Raw genomic sequence first — 26777 nt, 5'->3', positions numbered from 1 at the left:
GGCAAGTTGTTCTCATTGAGCATTGTTCTTGCCATCTCTTGAAGAGATCTATTTTTCCTCTCTACTACCCCATTTTGTTGAGGAGTTCGAGGAGCAGAAAAATTATGCACAAAACCGTTTTCATCACAAAATGTTTCAATATTTTTATTAACAAACTCTTTTCCCTTATCACTTCAGATACTTGAAATAGTATAGCCCTTTTCATTTTGAATTCTCTTGCATAACTTGGTAAAGGCATTATGTGCCTCATCTTTATGAGCAAGAAAGATGACCCAAGTATATCTAGAGAAATTATCAACAATAACAAATACATAATATTTTCCTCCTAGACTTGCAACTCTATTTGGTCCAAAAAGATCCATGTGTATCAGTTGCAATGGTCTAGTAGTGGAAATATGTTTCTTAGTTTTAAAAGAAGTTTTTGTTTGTTTACCAAATTGACATGCATCACAAATTTTGTCTTTAAGAAAATTTGTTTTTGGTAAACCTCTCACAAGATTATTTTTTGAAAGTTTGGAAATAAGTTCCATATTGGCATGACCTAATCTTCTATGCCATAGCCAACTAGTTTCATTTTGAACTGAAAAGCAAATAGCATCTTGTGAGGTAATTTCTTCAAAATCGATTGTATAAACATTATTGTTTCTAAAAGTAATAAAACAAATATTACAATCATGATCATTCAAAATAATGCATTTATCTATTTTGAAAGTAACTGTAAATCCTTTATCACATAATTGACTTATGCTCAAAAGATTATGTTTTAAACCTTCAACAAGTAGAACATCTTCAATTATGAGAGAAGATTCATTACCAATTTTACCTATTCCCACTATCTTCCTTTTCGAGTTGTCTCCAAATGTCACGTGTCCTTCTTCTTTGGATCTAAGATCAAATAACTTAGTCTTGTCTCTCGTCATGTGTCTTGAACATCCACTATCTAAAAATTACTTATTTTTGCTTGTGGATGACTTCATGCATACCTATAAAAACAATTAAAATGATTTTTCTTGGTACCCAAGTTCTTTGGGTCCTTTATTTATTAGTATTAAAAGAAACAAGATTTTTAGGTACCCATATGGCCCTAATAATTATTGTATGATTTCTTCTAATAGGACAAGTATGATAATTATGACCATTTCTATTACAAAAATTACAAATAGCATGTGACATATATGAAAAACTTGAATGATTATAATAATATCATTTTTTGACAAAATTATTTTTATGAAAAGAATTTTGAATATTAGTCTTTGATGTAGAATAATTATCAAATAAACTTTTATAAAGTTTGTATTTTTGTTTTGGCATATATTCCAATCCTGCCTTGTTAAAAACACATCTTTGACTACCAAGAAGTTTTTCAAAATTTCTTTTTCCATTCGTAAAGTTTTCAACAATATTTTCTAAATCGGTTTTCTTCTTATTCAATTCAAGATTTTCATCTTTCAAAATGATATTTTCTTTTCTTAAAATTTCAATTTCGTTTGTTAAAGAAGAATTTTTCTTTTTTAAAGCAGTATACTTGATACCCAATTTTTCAAATTCCTCATAAATCTCTTCTAAAACATTTTGCAATTTTTCATATGAAAGATTTTCAATATTATCAAGATTTGTTACCTCAATGTCATCTTTAGCCATAAAACAAAGATTTGCTGATTCTTCATTGCTTGCTTCACTATCTGAGCTACTTGAATCATCATCTCATTTAGCTTTCATTGCTTTCTTGCCCTTGTTTCGATCTTTCTTTAGCAGAGAACAATCTGGCTTGATATGACCAGATTTATTGCATTTATAACAAATTAAAGTGTCATTTTTACCTGAATCTTTCTTGGAAAACTTTTTGAAGGATTTCCTCGGAGGAGTTCTATTTTTCTTCAAGAACCTCTGAATTCTTCTTGTTATCATCGCAACTTCTTCATCTTTATCGTCATTTTCCTCATCTTCATCACTTTCACTTTCATGAGGAATAGCTTTAAGTGCTAAGCTCTTCTTTGGCTTTCCTTCTTCTTCTTCTCTTTTCAATGTGTACTCATGGGTGATAAGTGACCCGATGAGTTCATTAACTTCGAGCTTCTTGAGATCTCTAGCTTCAAGAATCGCTGTAACTTTTGATTCCCAACGTTTTGGTAAAGAGTTGAAAATTTTTCTTACTATCTCCACCTTGGAATAAACCTTGCCAAGAGCTGTCAAGCTGTTTATGATGTTAGTAAAACGAGTGTGCATACTAGAAATAGATTCATCATCATTCATCTTAAACATTTCATATTCATGAGTAAGAATATAAATTTTTGATTCTTTGACTTGCGAAGTTCCTTAATAAGTTACTTCAAAGTTATCCCAAATTTCCTTTGCCATAGTGCAATTCATTATTCTATTAAACTCCTTTTCATTAAGAGTATTATATAATAAATTCATAGCAGTTAAATTTAAAGTATAAAGTCTATCGTCTTCACGATCAAACTTTTCTTCTTCCTTTTTGACCTTTACTCCATCAACCACTTTTGTTGGAATATAAGGTCCATTTACAATATATTTCTAGATTTCTCTACCTTGAGCTTGAAGAAATATTCTCATTCTAACTTTCCAGAATGAGTAATTATCTCCACAAAAGAGTGGAGGCCGACTGCTAGATTGATCTTCACCAAATGAAGCTGTAATGTTAGCCATAAGATCTTAACTCAAAAGATAGTTAATCTTATAATAGAGCTTTTAGCTCTGATACCAATTGTTACTGATCATAGGCCGCACCTATGTCACCTAATAATTGTACCTATTAGACTAGCCGGCCACCATCTCTACCGGTGCACCGTCACCCATGGTCGGAGAGTCTTGCTTCGGTAACACAGTCACAAGCGAGAGTTCCCATGAGTGATCTGCCTGTATGAACAGTACAGGTCAACTAGCTCTGATACCAATTGTTACTGATCATAGGCCGCACCTATGTCACCTAACAATTGTACCTACCAGACTAGCCGGCCACCGTCTCTACCGGTGCACCGTCACCCATGGTTGGAGAGTCTTACTTCGGTGACACAGTCACAAGCGAGAGTTCCCATTAGTGATCTGCCTGTATGAACAGTACAGGTCAACTAGTTCTGATACCAATTGTTGCCCAGATGACTAATACAAGAGGGGGGGTGAATTGAGTTGTATTAAAAAAAAATAATTATAAATCAAATATATAATATAAAATATAAATAAAATATGAAATAACAATAAATATAAAGAGTAGGAGTAAGAGAGAAGCAAACTCAGTATGTTAACGAGGTTCGACCCCACTGCCTACGTCCTCGCCTCAAGCTACCCCTTGAGGATTCCCAAATTCACTATTCAACCTCCTTCAGGTGGAGATAGAAACCTATTACACATTTGAACAATACCGCTACAAAGGATCCGTGTAGAACACCCTCTACACTTGCAATCACCTTACATGTGGTGATTCAACTATTCCCCGTGTAGAATACTTTCTACACGCACAAGGGTTATACACACCCTTGTTCTGATACAAAAGCTGATATTGGGTAGGTTATCAGAAAACACTCATCAATGAGTGAAATAAGAACAATACAGCGCAAACTATATCTCTCAAAATGAACAAGGATTAATGCTCGATGCTTAGAGAAGAGATAATGAAAACTTTGAATGAATGTTGTATGCTTTTGGTGTTGTGAATGTGAAGCTCTCAAATGATCTATTTATAGGCATATGAGACTTCATATTCAAATTTAAAAAGATTCACATGTCAAAGACAACATCATTCACTTTTTCAAAAAAATTCAAATAAAAGGTTCTTCTTTTTCAATTGTCAAAGACAACATCATTCACTTTTTCAAAAAAATCAAACATAATCTTTTACTTTTGGCATATGACAAAATGAGCACACTTTCCTTTTCAAAAAATTCAAACCTAATCTTTTACTTTTTGCATATGACAAAATGAGCACACTTTACTTTTCAAATTTTTCAAACAAAATCATCTACTTTTTGTATAAGTCTAAAAAAGCATCAATCACTTTTGAAAATATTCAAATAAAACATGCACATGTGAAAGATGACAATCAATCATCTTTAATATTTTCAAAGTTCAACCCTTTAATCAAGGCATGCAAATGCAAAAGATGACAATCAATTATCTTTCAAAATTTTCAAAAATATTCATGCACATGTGGAAAATGTATTTTAATGCTTTATGATAAAATATTAATTTTGAGCATTAATCCTAATTTCGAATTTTAAGAGATTTACAACATTACCCTATGACTTTAATGTGAACTTGTTTCCTTCTTGCTCATGCTTGGTTCTTTGATGTGCTTGATTTCATTGTGTGAACAACTTGAGCTTGAAACTCCTTTATTCTTTGAATTCATTTGTTATCATCAAAATCTATGTGTAAATATATAATTATACAAAACTTGAAATCTTGGGTTCAACATAATGCTTTGTGTGTTTCCATTTTTTCATAGATTACCAGATTTGGAGATTAGTGGCCTCTTGGTTTTAACCTTTGATATGATCCTCCAACCCTGAAGGAGGGGAAGGGTAGGAGGGAGGATATGTGGACGATGCATCATGTGCAAAATCTATAAACTCTGTGTGAGTGGAAATGAAGTACTGACAAGTCCTACCTAATTTTGTCTGTAGCAAATTGGGTAGAGAAAATCATGTTTCATTCCAAGAAGTGGCTATGATCACTAGTTAATCCGGGAAGGTCGAAGGGTATTAAATCCTACATGCCATTCAAGAATCAAGGGGAATAGATATGAGTCAGGACAAATTGGAGAGACCACATAGAGCATACTATTACCGAATGCAATAGTTGTGGTGGCTTGCCTCGATCCATATAAAGTGGGGCCAAATGAGCAACCCAATACTGAAGTCAAGAGAGGCATGAATCCAAGTATAATCGAATAGTCTTTACTCTTTTGTATTCTCATTCCATAGAACTAGATTTTGTAAAAGTAAATGACATATTTGATATAATATATCAAATTTAATTAAAGTAATTTTATAATTAAGATATCAAATCAAAATAAATTTATTTTTATAAAATCTTTTTGAACAATTGGCACCACAAGGATTGTTAAGAAATTGTTAATGACATGGTATCATTACTTCTACAAAAATTTAAATGCTTCCGATTTGAACTTGAATGGATCCCTATATTAATGGGCTATGCCCAAGTTCAGAAAATTTATTTATTGGAATTGGAATTTGGAGGTATGAAAAGGAAATTAGCAGTTTAAAGCGAGGGCAAAGGAGGCATTAAGGAAAAGAAGGTGTATACGGGTCCAGCCAAACCCTAATATATATACCCCATTTCCTCTATCCATATCGCCGGCTTCTGGTGCTTCTTCTCCGTTTCATAATTCTTTATTCTGCACTTCAGACTTCTCAAAGGTGCTTCTTTTTTGCTCTCTGAAACTGTATATGCCGTTTCTGAGTATTGCTTAATGTTTTAGTTTCCGTTTAGCTGTGCGTACTTTTTTATCGGATTTTTTTGGGACTGAAAGTAGTATATTGCTCATAATCTATTCTCCCTGCTCAGATGGATCGTGAGAGGCTCATGAAGATGGCTAGTGCCGTTCGCACTGGTGGAAAAGGAAGCATGCGAAGGTCTGATATCAGATTCCCTCTTAATTCGCTCCTAAATATATATACATGTATATATAGTGATATTCTTTGGTTTCTTTTTGGATAGCTTCAGTTTGATTCGGCAGTGTTTGTGTTAGTTGCTTTTTATTACCAACAAAAAATTTCGGTTTGATTAAGTTTCGTCTGTGCTTTCGAACTTTAGAAAAAAGAAGGCTGTCCACAAAGCCACTACCACTGATGATAAAAGGCTTCAGAGTACATTGAAGAGGATTGGGGTTAACACCATCCCGGCCATTGAAGAAGTTAACATTTTCAAGGACGATGCTGTCATCCAGTTTCTTAATCCCAAAGGTTGGTATACTGACCTAAATTTTTGCCTTTAGGATTGTGTAGCCTAAGTTTTTTATCCTACAATTTTTTTATGCTTTTGAATTTTGGTAACTAATGACATAATGTTTTTATCTTGTATACCAGTACAAGCATCAATTGCTGCCAACACTTGGGTTGTCAGTGGTTCTCCCCAAACAAAAAGTAATTTCTTATTCCTTTCTCCTCCCCTTTTATATTTTCTATAATGCTTTTCCCTCCGTTTCTCGATTTTTCTGTAGCTTTACCTCTTTCAGGCTGTGGACTAAATGGACTTCTGAATTGTTGCTTGCTCATTTAATTGATGTGGTGTTTCTGGGCGTCTTTTATTTTATTTTTCTAAGCATTCCCAGATTTCCATTCATGCCATATATCTAGCCTTAATGGAATTCTGAGACTCTTTTAAAGAGATGGTTCTTGGCATTGCACTCTCGCCACTGATTGTCACTATTGCAAATATACTACTTCAATATCTTTTGATGCACAGGAACTAAAGACTTGAATTTTTGTGTTTCAGAATTGCAAGATATTCTCCCAGGGATCATCAACCAACTTGGTATGAAATCATTATTTCTATTTTCCTTGCAGTTAAATCGTACTTGTTTTCTGTTCAAATGGTGCCAACTGGTATCCATCAGCTACCAGAATCCCGATCTGTGTATTGATTACCTTTAATTCTTAAGAAAAATACTGTATATAATTTTTTGTTATGAATTTTATATACAAACTTCTAGTAAAGCAGGAAAAGGCTCTCCAAAAATTCGTACTTGCATTCAGTGTTGCCATCTTTTTCTTTGGAAGGTCCCAAATAATTTCTTTTCTTGTATTCTTGATGGCTCTACAGCCCAAGTGTGAGCTAGTAGTCTGTGCAAAGTAATTTAAACATTACCTGAGGAGTAACTAATTCCCAACACTGCCATCTTTGTTGCGCTCGGTAGCTTTCTGCCAATGTCGAACAGAAGTTGGATAAATAGTGGTATAATGTATACATTCCAGTGCTAATCTTTTAGTGATTGATTTTGGATATAAGGATATATTAACCCAAGGCATTCTATTAATTTTATCAGCTTATATGTCATGGGACAATTATTTAGTTGGAAATGACTTTTTTTTTAGCAGTCTTGACAGAATTTGGACTGTTTGGAAATGAGTTTGTTTATGGAAATGAATTTGAACCTAATTGTCAATGACGGTTTTCAAATTTCAGGGCCAGATAACTTGGAAAATCTAAGGAAGATTGCAGAGCAGTTTCAAAAGCAGCAACCGCCTACTGCTGCACAACCAACGCAAGAAGATGACGACGATGAGGTCCCAGAGCTTGTTGCTGGTGAAACTTTTGAAACTGCTGCGGAAGATAGTCATGCTAGTCATGCTTCTTAGGCTGGGTGTGGGAATGGCTCCCAATATCGTATTGCTTGGTGTTGCTGTCTCTCTTTCTTCCTTTTGGCTCCTGTGATAGTTTTCTCTCACTTCTCTCGATATGTTTTTCAAATTCAGTGAAAGAATTGTAGTAGGCACGAGACTTGAAACGTTTGTATGGCATTTTGTTGAGTGATGTTGCCCCCTTGCGTACACTGCATAGTTGCTCGTTCCTTTCCTATTCCGTTCGGTGGATTCATGAGTACCTTCTGCATGTGATGCCTGTTAGAGCTTTGGTGATAAAACTTCGAGGGGAGAAGATGAAATGACTATCGGATGTCTTTGCACTTCAAATTAACTTAAACTCACGCAACGGATTTTTAACCCACAAATCTTGGGCCTTTGTGAGAAGGAAAAATATAATTGTAAGTACATTAATGTGATGTGATTGATTAAAAAGTAGGTTTTATTAAAAATAGTGTTAATTTAAATTTTAAGTATGAATAAATCAATATTGATACACAGATTAGTATGCGACTATATTTGTACGTATCAAAACTCTTGTGAGAATTTTATAATCATTTTCACAACAATTTTAGAAATTTAAATTAGAGAGTCGCTTCTAAGTAGTCGGGCTGTAAATTGCACAAAAGCAGCCATCTAATTAACTGTTGCCACGTAAGGAAATATACTGTAATTTGAGTAGGCTCCATCACAGAGAATCAAGAGGAAATACACTGATTTTGTAGCCTCTCTCTTCCGTCTTCCTCTTCGAGTATGCTCCTCTCTTCCGTCTGTTTGCACCGCCCTAATTTCAGTCCGATGCCGACGTGACAGAGCCTTCATCTTTTCCGTCTTCCTCTTCCTTGCTGCTCTTCTTTTCCTTCTCTTTGCACTGCCCCTCTCTTCCTTGCTGCCTCTCTTTGCACCGCCCCAATCTCAGTCCGATATCGATTATTTTCTGCTTGGCATGAGATTTTTATTTAGAACAACAAGAGCCAAAAGATATCAAGACTAGATTTGGGATACCACTGGCCAAGAAATGTGTGGGTCTCTTTTTCTTTGATTTGGATTTTTACAACCAGGAAAAAAGAAGGAAAAAAAAAAAAAAATTGACAACCTTGCAGCTTGCCATCCACATTCAAGCTCCCAGTGCTGAACTCAATACCTATGGTTGACTTGGACTTGAGGCTGAACTCGTTGCGAGTGAACTTGGAGAGCAAACTTGTGCAAAAGGGGCTAAGCTTCGAGGGGGTTGAGACGCGATGTCGACGTGATGGGGTTGAGCTTCAATAAGGAGTTGAACTCACAAGGGGGGGCCGACGTTTTAAGAGGAGCTGAGATCGCGAGGGGGGCCGACGTTATTCGAGGGGGCGCGCCGGGGGTAAGGGGCTGGGGCTTCGTGCTGAAATCGCGGAGGGGCAAACTTCTTTATGATGGGGTGTGGGTTCAAGGTGATGGTGCAAGTAATAGGTGTGGTGCAAGTAATAGGTGTCACTAAACCATTAACTGGCTGTTATTTGGTTAATATTAGCCCAACGGGTTCTAAAGAATTCTCTTTAAATTAAGTAAAAATAAAAGTAGAATTGTCGTAGATAAAAAGAAGTAAAGTATTTGTCACCTCCATAATTATTTTAAATTTATGATCATTTAACCCATGAACGTGAACGAATTAAATTTGTGCATCGAATCTAAACTTGAAAGGATATTATTTTGCGCATTGAATACTTTTTGAGTATATCTGCGTTTAAAATCCATAAAAGAAATGAAGCATTGTTTTTACAATAATAGTACCACGAGCATAGTTTGAGGGCAGTACTTTCTTGACAAATAGGGGTCCGTACATTACAGTACAGTACAGTACATTTTGAGACAAATTAAGGGCTCTTTAGAGGCAACATAAGTAGGCGATCCATTGGATTAAAATTGATGCAATGTCTGGGGAATGGGGAGTGTATCGAATCGAATGCTTCTCTCTACCTCAGTACTCGAGCATGTCAGGAGATGGTTACCCTGGAAACAAGTTCTCTCTCGAGCTTCACCACTGCCACAGCCACCTCCACCATTATTTAGCCTTGGAGATACATGTGGGCCTGCTCGCTCTTACATTGTATGGATATCCTCGGGTGAAAGTATCTTTATATACCAAACATTATTCACAAACGCCCTGCACAAGTTCATCAATCCGTAGTCACTACTGCAAACTGCTCTTCTGCATCACTTATATATAATATATATATATATATATAGGCCAAAAGGTGAACGGCACAAAAAAGTCCGAGAGAATATTTATAAAGTAAATATAGCTGAGTGATCGCTTATCTTCAATCCACCCCTTCTGTCCTTCAAAAAATTTGGTAAGCTCATCCAACATGACTCAAAACAAAAAGGATAAACGGGTAGAAGCGGCTTCCGTAGAAGCACCCAACATATAAGATGAAACCGTTTGCCAAGCACTTTAATTGATAAAAGCCTAGAACAAGAGATTGAGAGACTCCAGAAAATGTATAATCAATGTGCCATATGCTACTGTGGCAAGTAATTACTCCTATTTCCCAAAAAAAAAAAATAAATAAATACTTACTCCCATGGGTCGTCTCCAGGGAGAAGCACGTCATTCTCCCTGTCAACAAATACAAGCTGCCAGCCTGATCTAAGGGGTTCTTCTAAACTTCCCCCAATTCCAAACATCTGAGCCAGCTCCTCCTGCAGCTCGTTATAGCTGCTGAACCGGGAGATGTCTAGTGAGCGCCCAACCGACCACCCTGATTTATAAACCTAAATACAAGAGAGCATCATATGGCAGAGACTCTGAATTGTACAAAACAAGCAACAGTTGGAATATATTGAAAGACTCAAGTCACTTGCAGCTCATAGCCTCATACCTTGACAAAAGTCCGAGAAGGGATTAGTGGGTCAACTTGCCCTGAGCTTTGAAATAACTCAGATGAGTCTTGCACAGAACCATACAGAGAATTCTGAAATCCAGAATTTGTTAATGGCATTGAGGACACGTCTGCATCAACTGAAGTAGCAAATGTAGGCATGGTGACAGGGAGTAGAAGCCCAGGTGAATCGAGATTAACACCAAAAGGTGCAGGATTATGGGAATCAGAAATACAATTCTCTGGCTCTTCAGTAGCATCTTTCCCAGGATATGGCGTGTGCGAGATTGAGTGGGCAAAATCGGTGACATGTGAATGTGTGTAGTTAGAAGCCCAGGATTGTTGGGGTAACTGCTCGGCCAGCATTGACTGACCAACTCTGGAGAAGTTCAATAAACTGCTACTCCCTTCGGGACAAAAGGAACTGACCATATTCTGTCTAGGAGTAACAGATGCCGGGAACTTTGTGCTGGGATCCATGAAGTCTGCTTTTGCAAAAGATGAAGGCACATTTGTCTGAATTCTCTGATGTAGCTGATCACTACGAAAATTAAGTGCATTCTGAGAAGTATGTTGGTGTTGCCGTGCCTGTTCCTCTTGTTGATTGTTCAGCGGTTGCCCTAAAAGGGGAGGAGGTATGTTCTCTGTTAAAGCCTGGGTTTGTACCTGCAGGATATTATGAGGTACTACTTGGTTAATTGCTGCTTGCTGTTGGTGTTGCTGCTGCTGCTGCTGCTGCAACAAGAGTGAAGTATGGATCTCACGCTGTTGAAGATGTTGAAAGGGCTGCTGAGATTGCATAATTTGTTGTCTCAGGAGATCTCCACTTCCTAGGCTCTGCATTCCAGCAGCCAACATAGCTTGGTACTGCTGATTAAGATCATTTCCAAGCAATGTTGGGTCCAGTCTCTGCTGCATCCAGGGTAACAAGCCAACGCCCTGAAAATTAAGGGAGTTAAGACCATGCTCTCCTGTTGCCCCCCTTAACCACATCATCCCATTCGCTCCATCCCTGCTATCTGTAAAAAACATAGTGAAATAATAATAATGATAAAAATAACAAATAACAACAATAATAAATCCATAGTAATTATGCTAGAGGTTACCATTGTTACAAGAAAGCACACAAAACAAGCAGTTGTACAATGTATAAGCCTACACACACTACATACAATAACTTGGGCTGCTTTGGCAAGAGAAGTATTTTTGTTCACCTCAAACTCAGTTGCTTAGATTTGGCATATCAAACAACTAAACAAAAAAGTTTTAAAGGATTCAAATCCAAAAGGAAATAGAATATAGAAAGAACAGAAAATCAATCGTGAAAGTCATGAAGTTGATATTAAAAAGGATAAATACCAAGCAAAGATGAGACCCCAGGATGCCAGGGGCGTTTCAGTCTGAGGGGAAACATCGATGGATACATGGGGAAAGTTGTTAAAGGTTCAATATCCCACAAAGATACCCTTGGCTGCCTCTCACCAGCTGTTGACTCGTCCCAACCAACCTATACATGAAGGATGAAAGATAAATAAATACATAAAATCTCAGAAAGTTGCATCAAATGATGGGCGAAAGGCACTCGTGCCATACAAGTTGGAGTGGAATTCACTTAGATCAATTCGAGATGAGATACCGTGGTATATGCCCTATTCAAATGATATCAAGTGATGAGGCCAGAGTGTACTCCAAAATGGAAGTTTGGAGGGGTACTTCGAATTCTAATGGTTTTAGGTTACCAAAACTGTGTATATGGAGTGCAAGTTTAGTAAATATGAAAATAAGGATAGGGGGACAGTAATATTTTATGACCAAGATATACCAAAGAGCAACAAATTTCAGCATCTTGGATGAGTAATAATTCATAATGATTGGGATATGGAGAAAGATATGGCTCATAGAACAAAAAAAATATGGGCTGGAAGTAGAGAAGTGCATCATGAGTTTCGGGTGACCATAGAATACCCATTAAATTGGAGGATGACTTCTACATGACAGCAATAAAATCAGCTATGCTGTAGTGGGATGGTTGACCGTTAAGACAGAACATGTTCATGGAATGAGAAAGTTGCTTACGATAGTCTGGCCATGCTCAATAGATAACAAGTAATATACTGTTGAAAGAGAGTAATTTACTTCAGTTGATTGCCTGAAAGGAGATTAGCAAGGTCTAAAATAGCATGCATGGAAGCGGTGAAGACAAATATGTTAAATAGGGAAACAACAAAGGTACTTTAGATAAGTTCACCCCAATTTCTAGAAACTAAAGCCTAGAGTTCACCAAAAATCAAGTGAAAGAGGAATTATGGCATAGTTTACAATACTGATTAAGAAAAAAAAATTATACCTATCCCCTCAAACTACCACTCCCTTTTGCAATATGACCAACAAGCTTCCAAAGTTGCCACTTTACCCCCAAAACTACCATTCTTTTTGTAATTTTCCCCCTCCTTTAAGATCCAACCATTAAAATCGTGTAATGTCACTTATTTTTTTTTCATCTATCTAAATAGTCAGATCTGAGCAAAGGAGCAAACTGCAACTTTTTTTGGGGTCAAAATGACAACTTTATTAAAAAAACAAAATATAACAACTTGTTTTACGTGGAACTTTGTTTATTTTTTTTTTTGGGGGGGGGGGGGGGGGGGGGGGGGGGGTAAAAGTAAAAAAGGGGAAACTAGTATGGTCAATTAATGCTGGCGACAACACTGGATTTATACACCAATATATTTCTATACCCACATACTTCTTTATAAGAATCTAATTTCCTAACAGTAAACACAGAAGTATAAAAGCTCTTTCCCTCCATAAGCACAGACAAGAATGCAGCATAGTAATATATACAAAGGAATGGTATGGTGGGCAACAGTGAATACATACATGCCACAATAAAAGCTCCATTACCTTAACAGATCTCCAATGAGAATTTGGCCAACGAACAGGATCCAGTTCACTTATTCCAGTTATCGTGCCCATATACCTGGTTAAAAAAGAGCCTTATACATTTGAACAGAGGTACATCTAATATTACTAGAAGCAATCTATCCTACCTCCTCCTTTCAACTTATTTTAGCTTTTTTTTTTTTGGGGGGGGGGGGGGTTGGGGGGTGTAAATTTACAGCTAAAGTTTTCAAACTTGTATGATGATTTTAAAGAATAGGCTGTAACTTCTTCACTAAACAAGGGAATCGACACAGTTTCACCAGCCACTCAGGCAACATTTAAGTGATCTTACAAAAAACCACATTGTTCTCATACAAGTGGCTATGCTTTCCATCTTTTGCAATATTTCAAATTAAGAGATGTGCATCAGGTAAGTGAATCTAATCATAAATGAAGTGATTGTCACTAGAACAACTCTTCTGGCTACCCAGTCAACACAAATACCTTGCCAAAATGGTGGTGAATATACACGTACCACCTGAACCTAGGTAATGTTTCATGGAACTACCACATCCACATCATGACTAGTTTTTAGTTCCTTAAGATTCAAGCCATAACCAAAAAGGGTACTCATTTGACAGAATGCCACCACAAATAAGAAAATCATCAATGGCCAAACCAGATATGAAGGGTTCTAGGACAAGAAAATGCAAGAAACTTATCAACACGATAGAAGAATCATAACCGCATGAAGACAATGAAACACATCGTGAACAATATTACCTTCTAACACTTGACTCTTCGGTCTCAAAAAGCATCCGGAAACGCATCCCAACTGATACACGTGTGTGAAATACAGCTTTAACATACTTTGAAAGGGGTATGACAAATTCAGATGGACTAGCCCTGTAAATTATAGAAAAAAGGAAAAATGTGCATTACAGAAGAAACTAAAAATACATATAGAACAAACTTTAAAAACTGGTGCCACCTTGGGTTATAGAAAACAGTAAAACAGCTATTAGTTGAAGCAGCATGAGCAGCAGCTGCTAGGAGTCCGATGTGCATGCTATCACTTGACAAAACAGATGATGGCGTCACTGTTTGTGGTCGGGTGGCACGGCGTATTCCCAAAAGCAGCTGATTCTTTTCATTCCTAGTGATAGTGATCAATGAAAAAAACTCAATATTCCATACGTACCAAAGACAAATCAATGCAGGAATGAAATAAAGGAAATATTTACCAGATAAAGAGAACAGAGTCCCCTGCAACAAGTCTTTTGGCACTAACAAACACACTCCATCCAGTAGTAAGAAGATGCCGTTTAGGCTGTCCTGCAATATAAGCAAGCTAAAGGCGTTGGCTAGTTCAGAAACTCACACGTTACACAATTTAACAGACCAACAGCATATTTACAACAAGTGTACTAAGCCATTTAGAGCTTTCTGATGATAGAAAATCCAATAACTATCCTAATTTAATCTCATACAAAAGAGAAAAAGAGAAAAAAAAAATAGTAGCTACAGCAGAAACCAAATTTTGGCCAACCCATGGGTAACCTAACATTCTACACATTGCATCTCGTGTGTTCTATTTTCAAATAACTTAAGAAACACACCCTCACAAGTCACAACATGGTGAAAAAATATTTTTTGATAGATTCCCCTACCATAGGTTCAGAAGTTATAGAGATGATCCCACCAGAATGTCATCCTTAACCTCTTAGATCTTTGCTATCAGTTATCACACTAATGTTTCCAATGCCGATTTTAGGGGCACTATTTCACAACTCGCTACACCTTAGTATAACATCATCTTGAAGAACTAGCAAAACCGGAGCATTCAAGGCAAAATTAGTGGAATTAAATTCTAAAGGGCTACCAAAACTAAATTGTGAGAAGTCATGAAAAGCATGCTTCTGGAAAATTAGTACAAGAGCTAAACAAGTAATTCTGCCACTTCACCATCAATAGATAGAAAAGCTACAGAGAGGTGGAAGATTAACCATCTTATTGCTTTCTTTGTTTGGCCAATTGCAAACATTATAATTTCCAACAGTAAATGTGTGAATTTACGACATGGCAGTTTTCTATAGTATCTTAAACAGTGGCTAAACATCAATGAATAGTCTCTCTCCATTCCAGGCAGAATTAATTACACAGATTACAAATCCAAATCCATCAGTGAATATATCATTTTCCTTGTTTTTCTGTTAAGTACCATAAATGAACAATATTCAAAATCTACCTCGAAAAATATGCCTAAACTTCCACTCAACATCATGGAGATCCCTTGCAATAAGTTCCTGAGCCGGTGGCTGTTGTGAGAAATCCTGCAGGACCAAAAGAAAGGGAAAATACAACACATCCCACTTAGAATTTTTTTTCTTCTTTTGTTTTTTTTTTCTGTAATTTTTTTTTAAAAGGAAGTAATGGACACTACCAATGGAGGGAAAACTTTCTCAGCAGCACGACGAGGAACAGAGAACCCTCCATGGGTACTAGTGTCACTTGCTGTCAATGTCTTGCAAAAGTAATTGGTGGGCTGCTTGCTTGGAATCCCCAATTCCAGAGGTAGGAACGTATCCTTTTGCTCTTCCTACGTGCACCAACGATAAAGTAACTTTGCAATTCCATGCAGAAGACTTTGCAAAACACTATTATTATCAAAAACAAAAAAAGAAAAGAAAAGAAAGAGAGCGAACAGAAACAAAGTCCGGAATACCAGAGTCAAAGGCTGTAACATCACTTGCGCATATACTTCATCCGTTTCCACATCTGCCTGAAATTCCACAAACAATCCACCGCTGACTTAAAATTCCAATTTAGTTTCCTATTTTTTATTTTTTTAATGAGATACAGATGCAGCTCAATTGCTGTAATTTTACAGACAATAAGAAAAGGAAGAGAACACACATGCATCGTGACATTGTGGAGCTGACAAATCAACTGGGGCGGCAAGCTCGGGTAATTGGGAATGTGTCCATCAACTTCTTTGTTAGTAGTGGCAGCAACCTGCAATACCAACGAAAATTACAACTTCACTTAACGTTTCGTTTTGCTTACTCCAAATCACTATGTCTACTCTAGATTATATCTGCAATTCGTAAAAACAAATTGATTAAGTAACGAAACTTCAAAAATCTGTAACACCATAATTACAATGACAGTCTTTCTAACGCAGGCTCGGAAATAAAAGGCAGCCTTTCCTTCTTCTTTTTTTAATGGGCAAAAGAAGCCGATGCTTAAAAATGGAATTTAATACGTTTTATTAAAAAGGAAAACACTAAAAGAGAGTGGGGGGGCAAATAATAAAGAGAAGAAACCTGCTCGCTATGACCCTGAGGAAAGTAGACGACACGAGTCCCCGGCGTCGGTAGGGACACCAGCGGTCCAGCACATGCATGCCACAGCTCCGAATTTAAGCATTTCTTCTCCCCTCCCCCTTCCCCTCCAATTATAGAAAAGAAAAGATTAAGTAGTAGTCCTGTTTTTACGGGCAAGAGAGCAGCGGCAAAAGAAAGCTAGTACTAAAAAAAGGAACATGAAAATGACGTAGAAATAAAATATTTAGTTATTAAAAATGTAAAGAAGAAGAAGAAGAAGGATATGAGATAGATACCTTCGTCATCCAGCAGACTCAATCCCGATGTTGAAAGCTTCATATCGACCTTTTCCTTTGTCGCTTTTCTTCTTCTTCTTTTTGGAGCGGTATTGTTTCTAATTATAGAGATATTGATACAACCCTAACCCTCAGTCACGGACATGCCTACCATAAATAAATTTTAGGGAATAAAAGGTAATCTAAAGCTATGAAGTACAAGGAGAAGCCTGACTATGCAAGCTCAAGCCATTGTTCTCCGACTATATCAGCTAATTCAGGCCATTGCTCGCAGATGACAATCTTTGAACAGTAGCTAAAAAGATTTCACAGGCAGGAGAGGCATTTCCAATAAAATCACGCAAGGTGAAACCCCAAATGGAAAGGATCCGCGGCGACTCCACTATCCATAAATAAACAGAGCACGTAGTTCGAGATCGTAGCCATGAGAGAGAAAAAAGAGAGAGGAGCTTGGGAGGAAGTGACTGACCGTTGAACAGTAGGCCCTATCGCTATCGATTGAGATTACAGAGAAACAGAGGATTTTTTTAAACTCGGGGGTGAAATCGAAAGGAACTCAGGTGGCATTGGAGAGAGAGAAAAGGAAAGACAAGGGATACTTTCACTGTCTTGTAACTTGTAAGGGCGGGGGGTCCGGTACAAGCTGGAGCTGAGAGAGATGAGAGAGAGACGAAAAAAAAATAAGAGGGAGATTCGGAGTCTGTCCGAGTAGGGGGAAGTTGAGAGGGAAGTGAAATCGGAGCCGTAGGGGCATCCGTACAAGAGAGAATCTGTGACCGTCCATTTGGGTAAGTGAAATTACAAGAGGCATGGCATGTGCCACCATCCTCGCAGTCGTCCTTGTCAGAGTACGGATTACGCTTTCAAAGGAGAGGGAGAGAGAGAGAGAGTTGTAAGTAGTAGACGCTGCAAGCCAGCATGTAATCCGAGAGAGGACGACGGAAAAAAAAAAAAAAAAAAAGAGTGAAATAGAGTCAGACGCGGTTTAGATTCAAAACATTCTTTTCATGTCATTTTACTATTATAATTTTTTTTAATTTTTATATAAAATATAATAAATAATTTTTTTAAAAAAATTTTAATTTAATTTTTTAAATTTTTATATAAAATAATATTTTAATAATATTTTATTTAATTTTTAATTTTTATTTAAAACTATCTCATCCTATTTCACAATCAAAACAATCTCACTATCAATCATTTTTATTCAAATTTTTATACACATAAAATTAAATGAGATGAGATAAAAATTAAAAGTTAAATAATATATTATTAAAATAAAATTAATAAAATTAAATTATTTATTATATTTTATGTAAATATTAAAAATATTATAATAAGTGAATAAAATAAGATAGTTTTTGAAAACAAGACAGACGGTATTGTTTGGTCATTTAAATTTTTCATCTCAAACATAAAATTCTCATCTTATCATTACAACTTTTCTGAATTTCCATATAAAATATAATAAACAATTTAACTTTTTTTAACTTTTTCAAATTTTAAAATAATAATAATATTAAAATATAATATTTTAATATTTAATTTTAAAACTCAAAATTCTCATTTGAAAATTTTCAATGGTCAAGCAGAACATTCTAATAAAGTGCGGAGATGCCGTCTTTTTTTTTTTGACAAAAATAAAAAATAAAAAAAGTGAGTGAGACCAAGACACCGCAAACCATTTATATATAATATATGTTATAATGATTACGCTATAATATATGTTAAAAAAATAAAACAGAAATACAATATAGAGTAAAATAATATTTGTAAAAGTAATGTTATTGACATACACTTTATATTGCACACTATATATATTATTTTTTAATTTGTAAGATATAAATTTTAAAATTTATTTTTTAAATTAAATTATACCATATGAATAATGTGTAGTGTAGAGATTTACATTTTTCAAAAAAATTAAACGAATGTTATACACTCTAAGATCATATCTTATATTACTAAAACAAAAATGCATCTAATAATTTTGTTTTTACATTTTAGTGTATGATAGATGATATTTATAATTTTAAAATGTATAAGATCTAAATATTTGTTTCGAAAAAGTTGATCAATCAAATATTAACATAAAAAATTATTTTTTAATGATAAAAATATTTAAAAAAAAAGAATATACGAAACTTGACACATTAAGATCTCATTTGATTATATAAATTAGATGAGATGAAATAAGATAAAAATTAAAAATTGAATAAAATATTATTATAATATAATTTTTTAATATTATTTTTATTTTAAGATTTGAAAAAATTAAATTATTTATTATATTTTGTATAAAAATTTTAAAAAATTATATAAAATAAAATAAAAATAAATTGTTTTATTTTTATAACTAAACCAGAACTTACTGCGTAAATTGTATTTAACACTAATTGAAGAAAAATCGATAGACGAAGACACACGTGGAAATAGCGGCTAATTTGGGCCATCAACAGAACATGTGGAGAACGAAGGGACACGCCCAATCTGTCAATTTGACGGTTTGGAGAGTGTGTTGAGTTAAAATAAGTTAAAATAAAAATTTAAAATATTATTTTTTTATATTATTATTATTTTAATATATAAAAAAATTAAATTATTTATTATATTTTATATTAAAAATTAAAAAACTTATAATAATTATATAAGTTAAATTAAGTTGAATTGACTAACTAAAAACAGCCTAAGTTACCAGTTTGGGCTGGCTCATACTCAGACAACTCAAATCGAGCTGGCTACTTCTGGACCCAAGCAGCGCCTTAGCCTATTAAATTAAGAAGTAATGTTATATATTATATTTTTATTTTATTTTTATTTTATAAAATAATACATGCCATATTCATTATCATTAAATGAAAACAAAATATATAATAAATAATTATTCAATAATAATAAATATATCACATCTTATTTAATAAGACAATAGTATGATATATAGAAACTTTCTAAATTGCCACATGTCATATCTTCCTTAACTTCATTATATACTCCAATAAAAATTTTATGTACAGTAATTTTTATATATTTTTATTTTATTAATATGATTAATTACATATTTAAAAAAATTAATATAATTAATTATATTAATAAAATATACAAGAAATACACAAAAATATCTGTAACGTTACTCAACTTGAGCTTCAAATAAGTCTAACCACTGGGCCGGAGAGTATCTCGGCGATAGATACACAAGCGATTGCTTCCTCGAGAGCCCAAGGCATATATGCATATGCATGCATCTGTTTCTTTCTCTTCCTGTCTGCATCAGGATGAGTGCCAACAGCACGAAGCCCTTGAACTTTTTGCCCAAGTAAAATTCATTTTTATTTGCACCTTCTGTTTTAGTACAGACTCTGTGCATCTGGTCGATCCATGGGGCTGGAGGCCATCGCAAAGAATATATGAAAGTTCATCTCTGTTGGCATGGAGTAAGAATCTTTCTAAAAGGGAAGGAAAAACACTGATGCTAAACCAATTACAAAGCAGAAATGGATGTCTTCAGGACCCCGGGGATCGTGTTGGCGCTCTCAAGGTGATCTGTAGCTACCCAACAATTACCAGCAAGAATATCTACATGTTTCATGGTTGAACCTTGTTCTCTCTTATCCTTTCCTCCATAAAAGTGCAAAGTGAAAAATCCACTGTTCTTCAAAAGTGCAAAAAGTGAAAAAGTAGTTCATTCTGCTTTGAGAGCCGCATGCCATTCAGTTATAAATACCTCCATGATATTTGCCTCTGTTAGACTGTTTCCACTCATTTACAAGATCCAATACTCTTCTACACAAACTGTTGGAAACAAGCTGTGGACAAAACGCACAAAGAAAGATGAAAATGGAAGAGGAATACACCACTTAATTCTATTCTCTTCGCCGAATCATAGCTTGAGTACATGGCTATAAAAAGTCAAAAGAAAATCCTTGAGTCTAAATTAATGACATCTAATGCTAGCTATTTAAGTCCTCGATCTGGACGTTTTACACAACCACTTGCTAATAAAAGACACTTTTCGGTTTTCACGATTTCTTAGTTGGCCATAACTTTCTCACTAAAGATCCAATTGATAAGCTAAATTTGGATAACTGTAGCCCCTTCAAATTCTGATCGAAAGTAACCCTTCAGTTTCAGCAATAAAGTCAAGTTTAATTTTCAACACAAACATCAATTGTAAACTGGCTAAAGTACCTAGACACAAATCTATTTTCATTTGCTCATAACCACACTGGAAACGTGTTCAACGAGTAAAAAAGAACATATTTGGTTACATGTGTGTGTGTGTGTGTGTGTGTAGAAGTACTCGTGGAATCCAGCTACATTATAGAATATCTACTTGACCAACTGTGTTATGAACACATGATATATGGCCTAAAGCAAGCGTAAGATCGAGTACACATATTCGGAGGTTCTTTCCTTCTTTTACCTCGAAAAATAAGCATTCAATGAAGAATATTTCCATCAATCTCTGCCCCTGCCCGAATACAGCAAAAAACTGCATGTTGGCCTAATTTAACATTCAAGAAAATGAGAATGTCTCAGTCAAAGCTTTCTCAGTGGAGAAAAAGAATTGATACCTGACAAACGACGTCGCACAAGTGGGCATTCCTAGGATTAGCGAGGACCACGTCTGTAAAGTGAACAAGCTCAGTTGGCTTTGATGACGTGATTAATTGCATGCAATGCAATGCAGTATAAGTCAAGTGTGTTGGAGCCACGAATTGATCATAACCTCCACAAAATGAAGCATTTCTTTAATCCTTTTTGTTGCTAGGCAGACAAAAGGGGAGTCTCTGATCTTTCTGCCAGAAAATTATGAATAACAAAAAAGTATATTTTTGTGGTCCAGGATACAGAAGTGGATCGAACCATTTCCATTTCTTCAAGGCTGAAACCGAGAGACGCGCCATGCCACCTAAAAGTGCCAATAAGAAAGGTACGTCCGAGATGGCCTAATTCCATAATCTTCAACGGTACTGACCAAATTCCTTCCTTTTGTCCCTCCTCGTTTTCGTTTCTTTTCATTCTTTTCTTTTGGGTTCGTGACGTTTGCATTATGGAGATGAATAGATATTGAACAACCTGTTTGCATAGCCAAGTTTCCTTTTTTTCTTATTTGTAGACATTGATACTTAAGGTTGTTTTGGTGTGGTAGATTCCCTAAAATAAACCAAGAATCTTCAGCCACTAGCTAGTGCACTACAGGAGCTGGGGCCAGTGTGGAGATAATGGCTATGTCGCATAAACAAAAGCAAAAGTGTAAGAATATCAGGGCCCCATTGGAAGTGGCCAGAAAGCTCATCAAAACTTGATGAGTTAACCTTCAACATGCGGCTGAAATTTGTTTCATTTTTCTCTCAAAAGTATTACAGCGATCTCGTTTACCCCTAAAATGACAACCAAGAGTAAACCCCTCATGACTTCTTATAGTTACATCTTGGTTATGCTTCCTTAATTCTTTCATAAACTTTTGCAAATCTAAAGTCCAAGGAGAATGTTAAAAAGTGGGATTAATGGTAATTGCATGGAATTCAAAGTATAATGCAAAATTCACATGCATTTACCAAATGGAGTGGCGTGAGGAAGTGAAGTACACAAAATTATCAGCATGTATCTCATCAATTCAGATCAATTAGATTGGGAAATAAACATGAGTACTAGAGCTTTAGTACGTAATAAGTGGTACAACTCTCATCCGAAGAGGGTTCATTTTTTCTTCTTCTGTAGCTAGTTTCAGAATGATGGGACAATACCATATCCCGTTTCTGCCATTAGTGTGGTGGAGAACATCTGGTCCACTTCAACTTCTGTGTCAGTCCTCCTAGCGAACCGGCCCTTGATCCGGGGTCTGGTCTCTGCATAGGCCTTCCTTGAAGCATACCTGATTGTTTTCTCAAACTTCCTTGTCTTCTTTTTCTCTCTGTATCTTAGGACCCTTGCCTCCCTGTCCAGTGGGGCAAGTTGAGGTTGCATCTGAAGAGGAGGTCCAGAGAAAAGATCAATTGCCCCTTTGGAAGGTCTTGTGTGGGAGATTGAGACATCAATCATTGTTGATTCAGGCACAACGCCAACGTCCATGGATGAAACAGAGACCTGATTACATAATCACAGAAAGCAATCGTGTTTACTAGTTAGCATGAATTACTTACTGCCTTATTCAAACTAGGGTGAGAAGTGAAACAATAACTTTGAATCCTCTCTTTGATTTTAAGTCTTATTCATAAGTAAGTGAAGTAAATTTCAGCTGCAATTTTGTCGTAAAATGTGGCGCATAATATGGATAAAAGCCCACACCTAACTTTATGACTTGGAACAAAAGGGAAGGAGAACAAAAAGTACTGAAATGTTTGTGCTACTAGATTCCATCCTTTTGAGGATAAGTGCGAAGAAAAGAGCAAAAGAGCTAATAAAGGGAAGATCTCAATAGAATCCCTAAGGATTTTCAACTTGTGGAACATTGCACATGGCCTTTAATGTGACAGGAAAGTAAAGCATAACCTTTACAAGATGCACAAACGACACTTACGAGGAAAAGGCGGTGAGAGTACACAAACTTGCACAGTGACCTACTTCCCCACTCAGAATACAACTAAGATAAACACTCCACAATCTCGGATTAATTTTCTAGAACCATATGATTATACGAGGAAAATACCAAAAACGAAAAATTAGAGTGGATGTAACTGGAATTACTCTTAGATCTACTAAAGGGTAAAAATGGATGAAAGTTTGTTTGAATGACTAATTAGAAAAGCTGCATACGAAACCGAGACTCTAAAGCTGTATATAAACGTTAACAGAAACATGTTGTGATACTAAGATTTGTTAGAACTGAAAAGAACTGCATATTCCACTAATGGATCAACATGGTCAGAAATTCAGAAGCTGCAAAAAGAAAAAAAGGTTTCCACCGAGTTATAGATATATGTGGCAAAGAGAGTCTTACACTATGACTAATGGAACCATGATAACTGAATGCAGATTTCGAGGACTCGAAGTCCAATCCCAACTGAATATCCTGTTGCTCCTGCTGGTGATGTAGCTGACCCTTCGCTTCGCCACTCTGAATGGGCACCACACTGTCACCCCCGTAGCTCTTCTGGGGAACAGAGTGATGTTGTTGCTGGTGGTGGTTATACTGATCGTTGAATTGATGCTGATCAGCACATGAGTTGTACTCAATAAAGTCCAAATACTCGTCAGCTTCCCCACCAAACAAGAACCCCTTTTTCAGATTGTTGTTATTCTTCGCAGGATTGAGCAGCAACCATGATGCTGCCTCATCTTCATCCTCTTCTTCAACGATCTCATCACCGTCATCCGGGGTTAGAAACCGGTCTGCAGGGTCAGCAGCTGGTGGGCCATGCAGGGACCCGGAGATGGGAAGAATTGGGACGCGGTGGTGGCGGCTTGCGAGGGAGTTTGCGGAGTGGATATCGGCGTCGCAGGTGGAGCAGAGCGACGCGGCGTCAGCCTTGCATATGAAAGCAGCTGGGGCCCGCTCGCACGCCTCGCAAACCCAGACACGCTCGTGGCTGGAGGCGACGCGGTTCGCGGCGTGGATGCGGGCGTCGCACCCGGTGCAGAGGTAGGCAGAGTCGGCCCGGCAGAACACCGAGCACGCAGCCGACCTGCACGTGTCGCATACACGAGGCCAGTTGTAGCCACAACTGGCATCGTCACCAGTAGTCTCCTCCTTCATCATATTTGTTTCTCGCTCGGTAGCTATGAGTTCGAACCTTTACGAGTTGAACGATTACAGTGAGTGTCTGTCAGTGAATGAAGTGTGTGTTAAGAAAGGATTGACCAAGTGGGAGGAGAGAGAATAAGGGATATACATGTGGCGTAAATTTATTACTTTATCTATGTGGTTGGGTTTGCTTTAGGATGGGACCCGCCGCCAAACCTTTGCTGGTGCTAATTGAGCATGAGAAATATTTTTGCAGTCGGCATATGCACGGTATGCAGTCAATTGTGAAAAAATGAATTAATATAAAATTTATATGATTTTTATAATTTTTTTCTATTTATATAAATATTTTTAAATATAAAAAAATTTTTTTATAATTTTTTTTATTTATTCTATATAACTGATTGCACACCTTTACCGATTATACGCAGCAAAACCCTTCAGCATTACCGGCTTCGGATTTTGGGCTCACCCCTGACAAGAGTCAAGTCGAATGATCATCTGGACAAAATTCAGCTGCCTCCATCCCTATATTTTCCTTCGGATTCATTATACTTGTCCATCTGGGCCCCACCTAATTGGCTTCCAAAAGATTCGGCATCTACGAGCTAGTGTGACATAAAGGGAAAAAATAATATTATAGTTGATATAAATATTATATATCTTTTTAATTAAATATTAATTTATATGAAAAAAATATTAATTTTTCTTTAAAATAAAATACACGAGACTTGTAAAAAAACTGTATCTATATTAATGAAGTAATTAAAGAGAAAATGTTACAAAAGATGTCTGTCAACTTTGACACGTCAGTACCACGTCACATTTGGTCCAGTGTCAGATTTTGTCTAACTGCTGTTTGCCAGTATTATTAGATCAGACAAACAGTCGAACCCATTTATTTGTTCGAAACTTGTAGGGTATTAATATCATATCAACTCAAGATGAAAGAAAAGTTACCAATCGATACTCAGAATCGGATACAGACGCAATCAAATCAAAATACATGAGGATGAATGGTTTTGATCATGACGTGATTTAATATGAGGGATCGTAGTAGTACTGTAGTTTATAAAATGATCAGTAACATGATCGATCATTAAATTTCAGCCGATCAAGCAACTACAGAAGACAGAGCATCCGATATCCATGTTTGAATAGGATCATGATGTATCACTTCACTTGCTCTCCTGGTCAGACTCATGACATACGTGGAACTAAGTAGCTAATGATCGATCCACCACTACCAGAATATATAGAATGACCTGAGTCAGATAGCCCAGTCAGAAAGTGATCTAATGACCAATACAAAAGAGCCACGTGAGAAGTGATAAACAATTAGCTAGGATGCAGCTCCGCCACAAGTACGTTGGTGAGTCGTAGCTAGGGAGCTGCTAGAGGCATCCCGATCAAACCCCCCCCCCCCCCCAACACGACAAAATTCGTATGGAACAGCTAGCTTCTGCATGGGTCCCCCTTGGAAAAGGTTCATCTTCACTTAATGAATGCTAGCCAGATAGCTAGCTGATCACAGGCATTCCATGAATGACGTTCTTCATGTTACTCTTTTACCCGGTCATTAAGGACCTGTACGTACGTGGAAACTAGGAAGATAGCGTATATTGGACGTAGAAGCTCCGGCCTCTATATATATATATATATAACGAGGTTCCAGCTATCTAGTATTAATTCTTGAGAAATGATAGATTGTGTCGTGTAATTATATTAAAAAAATAAAAAAATATGAAGTTTATATAAAAAAAATTATTTTTTTAATAATAATTATTATTTTTAAATAACTGTATACGCATACATATTTTATAACTATACTAGGTTAGAGCAACGTGCAAAGCACGTTAATTTAGTTGGATGAAATAATATTTTTAATAAAAAAATGATTTTTAATAAAAAAAGGAATTAATGCATAATTTAATATATATATAAAAAAGTAAATTATAAGAAATATCTTTGAATAATAATAAGTTAGTGAAATTTAATAATTACATGTTTTGATAGATTAGAAAATAAAAAAATTTGTTTTATTTGACTTATGAGGTAAATTTAATTTGAAGACAATTTGACTAACGATGCGAAATGTGAGATCTCAAAAATTAGTGTGTTTTAATTTATTTATTAATATTTTTATTATTTATTTTATTTTATTTTTATTAATCACTTTATAGATTTGGGTCCTTTGGTTCAATAATGTGAATACGACTATTAATCACCTTTTAGTCACTTACCTTTAAGTTTCATCTAACTTTATATTCGGACGTTTAGACGAACATAGTTAAAGTTAACAGAAAAATTAAAAAAAAACTATTAAAATAAAAAATTTCGTTTTATACACATTTTTTTTATATATAAAAGATATAATAATTATT

The 26777-nt window shown here is 35.8% G+C and overlaps 3 protein-coding genes and 1 long non-coding RNA gene across 6 annotated transcripts; 1 reads left to right on the top strand and 3 right to left on the bottom strand.

Moving 5' to 3' along the window:
• The first annotated feature begins 5279 nt into the window (after positions 1-5279).
• Positions 5280-7534, top strand: LOC122308109 (nascent polypeptide-associated complex subunit beta-like). Its single transcript, XM_043121283.1, has 6 exons — positions 5280-5399; positions 5548-5615; positions 5797-5945; positions 6069-6125; positions 6478-6516; positions 7168-7534. The coding sequence occupies exons 2-6, from the start codon at positions 5548-5550 to the stop codon at positions 7338-7340; spliced, it is 486 nt and encodes a 161-aa protein (XP_042977217.1). The 5' UTR covers positions 5280-5399; the 3' UTR covers positions 7341-7534.
• Positions 7535-7961: 427 nt separating this feature from the next.
• Positions 7962-8786, bottom strand: LOC122308110. The gene is made up of 2 exons (XR_006241919.1): positions 8440-8786; positions 7962-8280 (listed from the first exon to the last, which is right to left on the bottom strand). It is a non-coding gene; the product is annotated as an uncharacterized LOC122308110 (long non-coding RNA).
• Positions 8787-9011: 225 nt separating this feature from the next.
• On the bottom strand, positions 9012-17465 carry LOC122308107 (auxin response factor 8-like). 3 transcript variants are annotated; one of them, XM_043121279.1, is made up of 14 exons: positions 16710-17465; positions 16414-16574; positions 16004-16102; positions 15813-15869; positions 15531-15686; positions 15336-15420; positions 14332-14422; positions 14079-14243; positions 13871-13993; positions 13109-13184; positions 11564-11711; positions 10205-11223; positions 9904-10097; positions 9012-9486 (listed from the first exon to the last, which is right to left on the bottom strand). In XM_043121279.1, the coding sequence occupies exons 1-14, from the start codon at positions 16750-16752 to the stop codon at positions 9423-9425; spliced, it is 2481 nt and encodes an 826-aa protein (XP_042977213.1). In that variant the 5' UTR covers positions 16753-17465; the 3' UTR covers positions 9012-9422. The 3 variants fall into 3 exon arrangements, with proteins under 3 accessions (XP_042977213.1, XP_042977214.1, XP_042977215.1); XM_043121280.1 differs by having other exon boundaries at positions 16414-16538; positions 16710-17463; XM_043121281.1 differs by lacking the exons at positions 16004-16102; positions 16414-16574; positions 16710-17465 and having other exon boundaries at positions 14332-14438.
• Positions 17466-22303: 4838 nt separating this feature from the next.
• Positions 22304-24502, bottom strand: LOC122308108 (zinc finger protein CONSTANS-LIKE 2-like). Its single transcript, XM_043121282.1, has 2 exons — positions 23650-24502; positions 22304-22796 (listed from the first exon to the last, which is right to left on the bottom strand). The coding sequence occupies exons 1-2, from the start codon at positions 24406-24408 to the stop codon at positions 22437-22439; spliced, it is 1119 nt and encodes a 372-aa protein (XP_042977216.1). The 5' UTR covers positions 24409-24502; the 3' UTR covers positions 22304-22436.
• Between the last annotated feature and the right edge of the window lie 2275 nt (positions 24503-26777).

Source organism: Carya illinoinensis, chromosome 4, assembly GCF_018687715.1.
Source record: "Carya illinoinensis cultivar Pawnee chromosome 4, C.illinoinensisPawnee_v1, whole genome shotgun sequence".
NCBI lineage: Eukaryota > Viridiplantae > Streptophyta > Magnoliopsida > Fagales > Juglandaceae > Carya > Carya illinoinensis.
This window is presented reverse-complemented; position numbering and strand designations above follow the sequence as displayed.